General features: G+C 39.8%; 1 protein-coding gene across 3 annotated transcripts in view; it reads right to left on the reverse strand.

Annotated features, from left to right (window-relative positions):
* LOC146307825 (uncharacterized) overlaps positions 1–12,887 on the reverse strand; it is a 59,352-nt gene that overhangs the window by 22,082 nt on the left and 24,383 nt on the right. For all 3 annotated transcript variants that reach the window (XR_014768937.1, XM_084710442.1, XM_084710441.1), the window contains exons 24-43: positions 12,670–12,780; positions 11,435–11,542; positions 11,168–11,278; positions 10,422–10,532; positions 10,112–10,222; positions 9,420–9,530; positions 8,894–9,004; positions 8,671–8,781; positions 8,365–8,475; positions 8,163–8,270; positions 7,306–7,416; positions 6,318–6,428; positions 5,061–5,171; positions 4,849–4,959; positions 4,410–4,520; positions 4,215–4,325; positions 3,379–3,486; positions 1,484–1,594; positions 430–540; positions 220–330 (exon numbers count right to left, since the gene is read on the reverse strand). Coding sequence is in view for 2 of the 3 variants with exons in the window: in XM_084710442.1 (XP_084566568.1) it covers positions 220–330; positions 430–540; positions 1,484–1,594; positions 3,379–3,486; positions 4,215–4,325; positions 4,410–4,520; positions 4,849–4,959; positions 5,061–5,171; positions 6,318–6,428; positions 7,306–7,416; positions 8,163–8,270; positions 8,365–8,475; positions 8,671–8,781; positions 8,894–9,004; positions 9,420–9,530; positions 10,112–10,222; positions 10,422–10,532; positions 11,168–11,278; positions 11,435–11,542; positions 12,670–12,780 (2,211 nt within the window). In the remaining variant the exon portion in view is untranslated. The remainder of the gene's footprint in view (positions 1–219; positions 331–429; positions 541–1,483; positions 1,595–3,378; positions 3,487–4,214; positions 4,326–4,409; positions 4,521–4,848; positions 4,960–5,060; positions 5,172–6,317; positions 6,429–7,305; positions 7,417–8,162; positions 8,271–8,364; positions 8,476–8,670; positions 8,782–8,893; positions 9,005–9,419; positions 9,531–10,111; positions 10,223–10,421; positions 10,533–11,167; positions 11,279–11,434; positions 11,543–12,669; positions 12,781–12,887) is intronic.

The following is a 12,887-nucleotide window of genomic DNA, read 5'->3' on the forward strand; positions in this document are numbered from 1 at the left end:
AATATGTAATTTTGATGACTTTTTAGGGTTTAATGCAAGGAGAGGAACGTTAATCGATTAATTGTGCTAAATTTGACTGTTAAGGTATTTCAGGCAGCATGGTGGCTCCGTTGTCAGCAGTTTGACCTCACAGCCAGAAGGTCCTGAGCTTAAATCCAATGAAACAACAAAGAAAAAGAAGTAAACAAGGAGAAGTGCCGTAATTGCCGTTTTCCTCACCTCACTCTGTAGCTCAGAGACAGTTTTAACAAACTGGGTCTCAGCAGTTTCTGGTAGCTGAGAGTAGAAGCTCTGAGAGAGGCTTTTGATCCCGTCTTCTTTGTATTTACTCTGGACAGAGAAAGGCAGGGGACACGTGACAGACGAGATCAAACTCATTCAGACGTCAGGAATAAAACAAACTGTAGCGCGTGTAAATGTGTGTGTTACCTCGCTCTGCAGGTCGGACATCTTGGCAGCGAGCTGCGTCTCAGCCGTCTGTGGCAGCTGAGCGTACAAACTGGACGACATCGACTTCTTCCCGCTCTCCTTGTACTTATTCTGAAGGAGGCAGAGGAAGGTGGAACAAAACAAGCTGAGTCATAATTCAGTTCAGTCATAATCTTAATTTACTTTTCTGCTGTTATGATTTTACACTGAATCTGAATTTTTTTTGTGCTTGAAAGGCGCTTCATCCAGCCACCCGGAAGCTGTTTAACAATTAGCAAAAGCAGTACATTAGCCAGTTATGGAGGATATTTTCTTCAGATAATTTTATTTTTGACATTATATCTTGTGGGTACGGCTGTGGAAACACTACCACTTTTGTCTACAGGGGCCTCCAAAACCAGCACAACATGAAAGCTCCTCAGAGCAGAGTCTAAATCTGAGGATTTGCTGTTTTTATTGGAATTTCATATCCTTGGTTTTACTACATGCAGAGAGACTAATCAGGAGCCTGTGAAAGAATAAATAAATGAACATGCTACTGCTTGACTCCACAGGGTGTTTTGTATCCAAACCGAGCAGCTTGGAGCCAATTTATCATCCCAACATACCAACAAACTGATGCACTCGTGGAGCAACAGAGAGAAAGGAACAATCATGGGAGAGTGTGTGATATTTCCATGATTAGAGACTCAGTTCTCTGATGATTTATGCTGAATATCTGAGTTACATCACATAAACACTCGTGTTCCTCAGTGAGATAATGCTGATAAAATGTTACTGTTGCTGCACCGGCTGCAAACGGCATCGCAAATATCCACTGCTTTCAAGTGCTTTTAAAGTGCAAAATATTACTCTTTCATTAATTCTGTGAAGCTGCACTCAGTCTGAGCTTCTGCAGGACGGGGAGTGAGCAGAGCGGTGAAGACAAGAGGTTTGTCTCAAATCTGTCTGTACATGAAATAACATCAGGACAGTTCAGACTGTTCATTTCAGCTGCTGCAGGGAAAAAAAGTGAGCATGTGAATAAGTGAAAGTGAATAATGGATGTGTGTACCTCGCTCTGCAGCTCAGTAACCTCTTTAACCCGCTGCGTCTCCAGAGTCTCAGGCAGCCGGTGGTACAGAGAGCTGCTGGCTTCTTTCTTCCCTGCCTCCTTGTACTTGACCTGCAGGAAAAAAACAGGTCAGATTTTTGTTTGTTTCATGATCATAATCTTTATGCATTTCACAGTTTCTGCTTCACAACAAATACCACATGATGAGAGATGACGACATGACTCCAGCAAATGTTTTCAACACGTGGCCTCCTTCTTTGTTGTGTCTGCCATGGCTCTTTTATTCGGGATGATTTAATTGTCAGGGGAAGCTTTTAGTACCACTTTAGAACTAAAAACAAAAACTAATATTGATGCTATTTTGTCTTTAGACGTCAGATTTATATGAAAACCAAAACCTACAAACTGAAGGTGAAGAGACACAAGAGAAGAACACATCAAGCAAACAGTGAGAACGCCGTGAGACATGAAAACTGTTCAAAACAGAAGAAAAACACTCTGGATGTTTGAAAGTGAGAGCTCTGATTTTTTGAAGTGGGTTTGTTTGAGGTACTTATTCATCATAATCCTTTTATTACCTACAGTATGAGGTACTGTGCAGTGGTAATTATGAATAAAATTAAAACTGATTTCCACTCACTAAGTCTAGACTAAAACAAAACACTATTATTCACTATTTTTTTTCTTTAATTTTTTTTAAAGAACACATTTGTCATTCTTATTGAAATTTATTAATGTTCTGTGCACTTTTATTTTATAACGTTGTTGCTGTTTTGATTGAGTTTGAGCTCCAAAAAGATTCTTCTTCTTTGTAAAATACCCCCCAGGTGCACATCTTCATTTACAAATAAAGCAGGTTTTTATCATTTTTGTAATTCTGAGCCTTTTTGTTGAGGTTAATATGGTTCTGTTCTCCCCGGAACAAGCTGCCTTTGATTTTTAATGAATCATACAAAAAAAAAAAAAATCACAACTTTACTGCTGTATCAGGCATTTAGGCCACAACAATCCCAAAAAAGGCCTGAACAATCCTGGAGGGACTGGCAAATTACAAGTCATGTCAAAATTAACACTGGTAAAGTGGTGAAAATATTCTAAATGTAGCATACACTTAAGATGATATTGATTTTTTTAGGGGTCTAAAATACATTTGGCTGCTGATCCTGTCTACAGTTGACCACCATCTACTGTAGGTACAACATACAACCACACTTTAAATAATCTGAACTATCCCTTTAAGCAGAGGAGGAGGAGGAGGAGGAGGAGGAGGAGGAGAGCGATAGAGAGAGGTATCCAGCAGCCCTGAATGTATTTGTGATAACGAGACCAGAATAGACAACAGTGGTCAGTTTATCTGCAGTGTGTTCACATGTTGGAGTGTCTGAGATGGAAAACACATCTAATTTAGTCTGAGGACGAACATTTCCTCAACACAAGATGTTATTCTTCTTAATCTCAAGCAAAGACCAAATGTATAGCTCTCAGCTCTGAGCCCACTGGTTCCTACTGCTGACATACATCTTTAAAAACGCCTCATAAATATATAGTTTAATTTTTAAAACAGGCCAAATAATTTCCTCAAACTTTCAGTGGTGATTAATCCACATTTGGTACTGTAGTGAGTATTCAGGGCGGCAGGATGGTGTGTGGGATTGAGTCAAAAATAAACTACAGATGATGTGTTTTAAATAGTTTTTGGACAACGGTGGAGCTGCACAGAAAGAAGAAGATAAATCAGGCTGTGATTCACACACAGTACTTGTTAGATGATACTTTTGCTTTCAGATTTGTTGACTGTCTTATGAATTACTGGTTAACTTTGTAGGGGTTAGTCCTCATAATGTGATTGTGAACAGATTTATGTCCTCACAACATGATCATTAAATGTTTCCCACCTCGCTGTGTGTCTCAGCCATCTCTTTAACAAACTGAGTCTCCAGGGTTTCAGGCAGCAGATTGTATAAAGTGTTGGGCAGATCCTCTTTGTCCTTTTTGTAGTTTGCCTTGAAACAGAAAAGAAAGAAACACTGATAAAAAACACTTGCATGATGGTGATTAGGCAATGACTGAATTTTTATTTTTGGGTGAACTATCCCTTCAAAAAGAACATTTTGGGTATTAATTTCTATAAAAAATTATACTGTATCACTGTTGATGTTTAGTGGAAACTTGATACAGACCAGTATTACACAAGACAACATAAAAAATTACACAAACAGAAAAAGAAGCTTTCATTGTTGGTTCAAAACTCATCAAAACTAAAAACCCAATCCTACAAAGTATTTGGAAAAACACAATTTTTTTTCATGATTATTTATCAGTCTGTGGGAACAAAAACAGTTTTATGATACTTGAATAAATCTTTAACTTAAAGGAATATTTTTTTTTTTTTTATGTGGGGTTGTATGAGAAATGTCAGTGTTTTACCTACAGTAGATGAGACTCTTCTGCTATTCTTTACATTTTTCTTCAGGTCAATAAAACACACGTTACTGCTGACCCTGACCTGCTGTTTCTCTAAACTGGGACGTGTTGACCGCCATCTACTGCAGGTGATAAACTGACTGTGATAAACTGTCCCTTTAAACTGAGTTATTATGATTGATTGTGCAAAATGAATGCAACAAACTGCATACTTTGTGGCTACAATAATCATTAAAACAAGACCTGTAAGATGTTGATGTAATAATCCACCTACTGACCATCTGTACGAGGCGTTCAGGGTCCTCACCTCACTCTGTATCTCTGACATCTGCTTGGCAAACTGGGTCTCAGCCGTCTCAGGCAGGAGCGAGTACAAGTTCTTACTGATGTCCTTCTTCCCCTCTTCTTTATACTTCACCTGACGAAGAGCACACAGAGCTGACTTCACCAGATCTACCACACACGAACCCAGCAGTGACATGTCCGTCAGTGTGTTCCTCACCTCGCTGTAAACGTTCCTCAGTTCTTTAGCCAGCTGTGTCTCAGTGGTTTCAGGGAGCTGGTGATACAGAGAGTCGCTCGCCTCCTTCCTGCTGTCCTGTTTATATTTCACCTGCAGAGCAGAGCAAAAACTGACAGAAGTAAGATTTTCTGACCAGGTTTCAAGTTCAAATTTCAATTAATTTTAGTTAACAAAATCAGGCAAATTGACAGCTGACAAATCAGGGTTTGATGGTGTGAAGGAGGTTGATTTTTTAATTTTAAATAGTCACTTTTTCACCCAGCAACCGAACAGAATTTGTGCAGCTCACTGGACGCAGCAACACTTTTCCATTAATTGAATCCAGGTTGCAGGTCGAGTGGAAATGAAGCACCATTTTTCCATTTACAAAACACAGGCCTGGACCTGAACATACCACCATCACTGTGTCTGCACCCACCTGACTCTGCAGCTGTGAAACCTCTTTGGCGTGCAGAGTGTCCAGAGTCTCAGGCAGCTTCGAGTACAGAGAGCTGGACGCTTTTTTCTTCCCTGCTTCTTTATATTTGGTCTAGAAAATAAAACAAAATATAGTTTAACATATTTGAGGGAACATATTTGACTGTGGCTGCAGTTAAACAGTCAAATTTAACTCTTAAATGAAATACTTACCTCACTCTGTATTTCAGAAACAGCTTTGGCAAACTGGATGTCGTTGGTCTCTGAGAGCTGAGAGTAAACACTGACCGTCTGGCTCCTCTTCCCACTCTCCTTATACTTGTTCTGGAGACACGTTCAAAAGGACATTATCAAGCTCTTCAACCCTTTTTTTTAAATCTTGTATTGTAATAGTTTGATTGCAGTAATCTTCTTGTATTTTGACACACTGTGTTTAAAGATTCTGGCCTGAGCTCCATGTTGGTTTACACTTTGTTTTGTAGCTAATATAGCAACAAAAAGAATCAGAATCAGCTCTACGTCTACAGCAAACTATACAAAGACAAACTTCTCTACTTCAAGTTTCATTTTCAATGTCTTTGCCGTCTTTTTTCCTTGAGGTCAACTCACAGATTGGAGGATGTTTCATGGATTTATAGTGATAGAAAGGATGTGAGGCTCACTGAGCCCTTTGAGCTTTGATTTTGAGTCTGAGCAGAAGAAGAGAGAATCCCTTTTTCTGATTTTTATCCTCTGAGAGTTTGTAATTCAAGTGTTTCTAATTCCAGAAGAAAACAGAAACGAGCAGGGATCAAACTGTGCATAAAGGCTGAAGAACCATAAAAACACTTCACTCTGGTTACTGTAAAAGTTTTAATTTGGTGGAACTAAAGTACTGTGTACTTAAGGACAGTTTTCATGTACTTTACTTGAGTATTTCCATCTGATTCTAGTTTATTCTGCTATTTTATTCTTCTACTCCACTGTGTCTCAGAGGCAAATATTGTACTTTACATTCTTGAAAAAAATTGTTGCACAGCAGCTCCTTCAGGTCATCGAATACCACAATCTCTTCAGTAAATAGTTAGAGTGACAAATGACATCCTCATGATGAAGAGTCTATCCTGGTCCTGCTGGACTTTCAATCCATGTTAATTTTGTCAACAAAAATTTTGATAAGTATTTATAGACAAGCTTTAATTGTGTTTTACTTGACAAACAAGAATTTTCAGATCATCATAAAAAACACTGTGTCATCTGCTCCTATAACCTGAGGAGCACCACAGGGTTCAATCCTCGGCCCGTCACCTTCTCAGATCAATTTAACTTAATTCCTCTATTAGGTCTTTACACAACAAAAAAAAGTTGGTTTGCTGTTATATTAAAACTCAAAATCTCACATACAGAAGAAAAACAGCAGATAGGTCAGTGTGTGTGTGTGTGTGTGTGTGTGTGTGTGTGTGTGTGTGTGTGTGTGTGTGTGTGCTGTACCTCGCTCTGTATCTCAGTCATCTCTCGGGCGAACTGAGTCTCAGAGGTTTCAGGAAGTTGAGAGTACAGAGACGACGTCATCTCCTTCCTCCCTCCATCTTTGTACTTTTTCTGTCAAGAACAAAGAATCAAAGCAGAAAAAACACTGAATGTGATTCATCTCCAGCAGAAAATAACCAGACTTAGATTTCACTCGAGCATCTCTTTCATAACCAGCTCACGATTTAAAGGGCCAGTCACACAAATTCAATTTTTAAAAAAATGTATTTTCACAATCGCCCCTCTTGATGTTTAAACCTGCAGGTGAATTCTGTCGCTGAGTTTTCGGAAGTGAATGGAAATAAGTTTGTGAAAAAAAACATTTGACAAAATTTAATCTCTTAATCTTTTCATTGGAACTACTCTTTATGTATTCCTTATTAACTGAGAGGAAAACAGACTGCAGATCTGATTATTTACATAACACAACATAACATAACATAACATAACATAACATGACATAAAGAATTATGGATTTATTTCAACCAGACCAGAGTAAGTGATTGTTATAACATTAGCAAGACAAACCAGGAGTACAAACTGCCATGTCTTTTTTATTTTATCATTTAATTTTTATTCATTTCTACTTGCTGATCATCTCCATTATATTTGCAAGTTATGTTGTCTATTGAGCTGATGCAACAAAATTAAGTTTTAAAAAAACTGCAATGACTTCCATAGCAGACATAGAAATCTGAACAAATAGAAACAAAATGATCTGCATGTCATGATGCCCGCAGAGGTGAGAGTGACAATCTGTTGAAAGTTGAATGAACCAGCCTAAAAAAAAGTTTGGTTTTCTTCTTCATGTGTGTGAAGAACTCATGTAGAAACCTGCTTTTCTTGGTTTAACCCACTTTTGCAGAGCCATTAAAGCATATTTGAATTTGACTGGACTGACAGATGGAGAGGCAGAAAAATGAAGAGATGAAGGTAAAGAATGACTCACTTCACTCTGTAGTTCGCTCACTTCTTTGGCGTGTTTGGTCTCCAGAGTTTCGGGCAGTTTGGAGTACAGAGACGACGCCGTTTGCTGCTTCCCAGCCTGCTTGTACTTCACCTGACACACACACACACACACACACACACACAGACACACACACACAGTGAAAACACACTCCCACAACAATCACACAGCTCTGAGCACTCGAGAGCATCAAACCCACCACAGTCCTTCTTGGAACTCCTCCAACAACTACTACCTTCTTCTGACCACTGTTATCAGCTGCGCACCCTATTGGCTGTCGATAATAGCAACGATTCTTTGACATCATCAGATTTATCAGCCGCGGACCAATAGGATTTCAGCTTCACACCCTGATTGACTTGACATATTTGACATATTTAAATATGTGACTGTGAGAGTTGGTGTCCACAGCAGAGTTAAATCCAGACCTCCTTATCTCTGAGCTGTCTGTCTCTGCACTTTAAACATCCGACACACTGTGAGATTATTACAACAGCAGCATTTTTACATCACAGTCTCATATAGTTACCACAGACGTATACTGTGACTCTCGCTGCTGCTACTAAAGGACCATATCACTGTTTTGTTTTTTTGTATCAACTGCTAACATCCTAAAAAACTTCAAATAATGATTCAAGTTTTTATTTTATGATGCGTGTTTTATCTCATCTCACCGTACAGCCTGAAGAACAGTAACATAATATCCTGTGTTTTGATCAAAGCTTTAAGATAATCCTTTAAGATCAATATAGAATCAATGAGGGAATCGATGAGATTGGGATTAAGTCTTTTCCCTGAATTCCCCTGATCAGTGTCATCAAGTAAAAAGAGTTTCCCACCTCGCTGTGTGTCTCGGCCATCTCTTTAACAAACTGAGTCTGCAGAGTTTCAGGCATCAGATTGTATAAAGTGTCCCGCAGATCCTCTTTGTCCTTCTTGTACTTTGTCTTCAGAGGAAAAAAAAATAGTAAGAAAATGGAAAACAGAGGAAATACTGCGCTGAAAGAAAGATCATAGTGAGGGATCAGATCATCGATGCACCTCGCTCTGGATCTCTGACATCTGTTTGGCGAAATACATCTCAGCAGTCTCAGGGAGGAGGTGGTAGAGCGACGAGGACGCTTCCTTCTTACAGCCTTCTTTATACTTCACCTGCATCACAAGACAAATAAATTAAGACACAGGGCTGAATATAAAACCACAGAACACACTCAGCAGGCCAAAGATTTCAAGATGAGAGAAGCTGTGTGAACATGTGTTTAGACTGAACAAAAAGTTTCATTTCAGTGCCACAAAACTTTTCTTGCAGGCAGCATCAATCAGAGGAACTGAAATGAAGTTTGTCACCTGACTCTGGAGCTCCGTCACCTCCTTGGCCAACTCAGTCTGAAGGGTTTGAGGAAGACCGGAGAACAAAGTGGACGACAGCTCCTTCTGCATGTCCCCTTTGTACTTCACCTGCAGGACAGACAGGATGGACAGAGTGTGTGTTTGTGTGGGTCAAATGTCCAGGTCAGACACTGGTCATGGGTGCAGTGAGTGTGTGTAGGTGTCGGTGTGTGATCAGTACCTGACTCTGTATCTGTGAGACCTGCTTGGCGTGTTGAGTGTCCAGAGTTTCTGACATCACAGAGTACAGACAGCTGCCGGCCTCCTGCCTCCCCGACTTCTTATACTTTGTCTGCAGAAAAAAAAAAAATCTTTTTGAGTTTCAGTTACCACGTTTAATTAATTAATAATAATAATTATTATTATATAGAACGATGTATATGTGACTTGTACTGGTAACTGCTATGTGAAATGACTAAAACAGCATCTCCCATGAACCCACCCTATGTCATGATGTCATCAAAGTCTGTCTTTTGTTGTTGTTTTGTTAGTGAGGCCCCTAACCTCCTAAGTTTAGCAGTAAAAAGGTTATGATCAAGGTTAAAGCACCATCATCCTCCTGTGTACAGTAAACTGTTTACTTCACTGATGTGCAGCTCTAACCTCACTCATCTTCACATCCGGAGCCGACTTATTCATTATTCTGTGTTTACTCCTGCATGGATGTATCGGCTTGCAATGCTTCATCCTCTTTTCTCTCATCTCACCTCGCTCTGCAGCTCAGAGACACTTTTAGCAAACTGAGTCTCAACAGTTTGTGGCAGCTGCGAGTAGAAGCTCTGAGCGAGCCTCTTCATCCCGTCCTCCTTGTACTTGTTCTACAGTCAGGGACAATAGATTATGATTAGTTATAACATGACATTAACAATAAACAGCTTGAGTGATTTTACCGACTGCAGGTGGAGTTTCTGCCAAACACTGGTGCATGTTTAATAATAGCTGCCGCTGAAGAACTGAGAGCTCCGCACAAACAGATGGACTCAAAACAGATAATCATTCATAATAGATTCAATCGTTCATAACGAAATGCAGTACCGTGTTCTCTGGTGCATCGTGACAGAAATCCATCACATCGCAGCGTCCAGAGTCACCTCATCCACAAACAGGCAGTAAAAATACACTGATTCACTTTAGATTTCACTTTAGATTCATAGAAAGCCGCGTGACATTCCTGCCATGAACAGAAATGACTGCCAGAGACACACACAGAGCCAGAGGATGCTCGTTAAAATGGTTCATCATTTCACTGTTGGAAGTTCGAAAGGGGACATTCTGAGGACCATGCATGGACGAACTGCAAAAAAAATCTGCTTCAGGACCAACTTTTGCACATCTACTGTGGATCAAAATTGTTCCTTCACTGTTACGTTTTTTGTTTTGTTTTTTTTTTTGTTCTTACGTGGCTCTGCATGTCGGTGACCTCTCGGGCAAACTGGGTCTCCAGAGTGTCAGGCAGCTGGTGGTAAACTGGACACGACAAGTCCTTCTTAACAGCCTCTTTATACAAGATCTGTGAGACACAGAGGGGACAACATTCAGCATGGACGCTCACTGAGGAGGGAGAATGAGACATTTAGAATAATAACAATAAATAATAAACCAGGGGTGGTAGGCAGGTTTGCATGTTTTAGCTTCTTCACATCATTGCTGAATTTTCTACAGCAAACTTTAACTTCACAGTGTGGTAAAGTGTAAGATGATGTGTGTACCTGACTCTGTAGCTGTGACGCCTCTTTAGCGTGTTGTGTCTCCAGAGTCTCAGGAAGTCGGTGATACAGAGACGCTGATGTCTGTTTCTTACTGGCCTCTTTGTATTTAGCCTGGAATCAGATTCAGATTTAGCACTTAAAAACAAAGAGAAAAGAACATTGCACCGTTTTTTAACAGTGAGACATATTTTTTACATTTGTTTACCAAATTGGGGACAATTCTGGAGACGTCTGCTTTCTGTGGTTAATGTAGACAAAAGTCTGTTCTGCAGTCCAGACTTTAAAATTCAACTATTTACCATAAAATGTGGTTCAGATATCCATAATCCTAGGAGGACTTTAAATAACTGGTATTTAAAAAATGGGGTGTTTCTAGAGGAGGGGCATGGGACGCCCCATTATCCTCAAGAATGATTGGTTATCTGTCCAGTGAGGGGCGGGACCTTAGTTTAAACCAACTGCTTGATGAGAAGACTTTATTTAAAATATTTTCCTTTCTATTTTACATGTTTAATTTACTGCACACAAAATTATGAAAAAATAGCTTTGGTTGGATTTTGGGAGCAAATTTAGCTGCAATCTGGAAAGAAAAACAATTTTATTTTTCAAAAAATCTCTGATATCATCATTGATTTGTTTAATAAATCTGAATTTGCTAAATCATATGAAGTCTGCAGGTAAATCTGTTTCGGTGTGAAGTGACAGTATATTGAGTATTCAGTCCACAGGCAGCAGCCTGAACCCACCTCGCTCTGCATGTCTGTCATCTCTTTAGCATGCTGGATGTCGACGGTGTCGGGCACCACAGCGTACAGGTTGACACTCATCTCTTTCTTACCATCTTCTTTGTACTTGACCTTGTGAGGAAACAAAATACGACCAGGACGAGATATGAATACCACATTAATTTACAGACAAGTCTAAGTTAAAGTTTCCAGCTGTGGGATGAATAAAACTGTTTGACATACAGAGCTGATGAAGATGATGTTTTGTTTTCTTCCTCACAGTCATACCTCACTGAGCATCTCCATCTGCTGTCTGGCAAACTGAGTGTCCATGGTTTCTGGCATCAGGTGGTACAGACTGGAGGAGTCTTTCTTTAAACTCTGCTTGTACTTCAGCTGGAGAAGACGAGGTCAAAACACAGTTTGGATTACAGTCACTGTCTTCAGTTCAGAAGCACAATAAAACACATCAACAACTTGTTAGTTTCATAAAAATGGATCCCATCAAGCTCAGTGGGTTTGGGTCTTTGATCAGGTTCGTGTGACAGTTTAAGTTCATCCTAAACAGTAACTTCTGGATTTTTCAACCTGGGCCTCATTTTCTCATGTTTTTGTGACTCACTGACTAATGATGACAACAATTTTTGAAACTGGTCCAGTAAAGAGTGAGAGATCTGCAGCTGTCAGCCGTGAAATGAGCTGCGATGAAATCCTTTCCTGCTTGTTTGTGCCAGTACGTGTCATTATAGAAATGATCCCTACAGAGACAGACCTTCTTTAAAGAGTCAGATCCCTTTTGTTTAACCAGCTGTTAAACAGCTGTTATATTGCTCTCCTCAAAGTCACCACTGACAAAAACAGTAATTTTACCTCCCAGATCATTATAACATCATTCAAACTCTACAGAAACAAACTAAAACTCACGAAAAAAAACCCCATCTTGGTTTGTCTTTCCACTGTTCCAACAATCACCAGTTCTGCTTTGATAAAAAAAAAACCCTTAATTTATTGGATTAGATGTAAAAATATCAGGAAAGGAGCAAGAGGAAGGTTAATGCAGCAGAGGAGAAATGAAACGACGTCTAGAGCCAGAATAATTTCACATCTAACTCAGTGAATTAAAGGTTTATTTCAACCAAACCAGAGTAAGTGATTGTTGGAACAGTGGGAAATGAACCAAGACAGTGTTGGTGAGTTTTATCTTGTTTCTATTGAATTTGAATGAAGTGACAAAACTTGGCTGGATTCGACCCAGTCATCCAGGTGTTGGATGGCGGATAACTAAAGTATTATATCTTGTGATGTCACTGACAGTCACCAAGTAGCCTCAGGTGCATCACCACCGTCCTCTGGACTGGAGCGGAGCTTGCCCTGATTTGCAAGTAGCAATTAACTAACTGAGACATACAAAAAATGAAACGTGTCAGCTGGACAGATGTGTGCCGTTTTGGACCGTTCAGCTGTTGTGTGTGTGTGTGTGTGTGTGTGTGTGTGTGTGTGTGTGTGTGTGTGTGTGTGTGTACCTGACTCTGCAGCTGTGAAGCCTCTTTAGCGTGCTGTGTGTCCAGAGTCTCAGGCAGAGTGGAGTACAGAGAGCTTGTCGCTCCTTTCTTTCCTGCTTCTTTGTACTTCATCTGAAACAGAACAAGAACCGAACACAAGCTTATCGCTTCAGACTGGTTACAGACCTTCACCTGCGTCAGACGTCCTCTTTAAAAATCAATTTTGTTCAAATGCATCC

The sequence above is a fragment of the Lutjanus erythropterus genome, chromosome 21, assembly GCF_056507025.1.
Source record: "Lutjanus erythropterus isolate fLutEry1 chromosome 21, fLutEry1.hap2, whole genome shotgun sequence".
NCBI classification, from domain to species: domain Eukaryota; kingdom Metazoa; phylum Chordata; class Actinopteri; order Lutjaniformes; family Lutjanidae; genus Lutjanus; species Lutjanus erythropterus.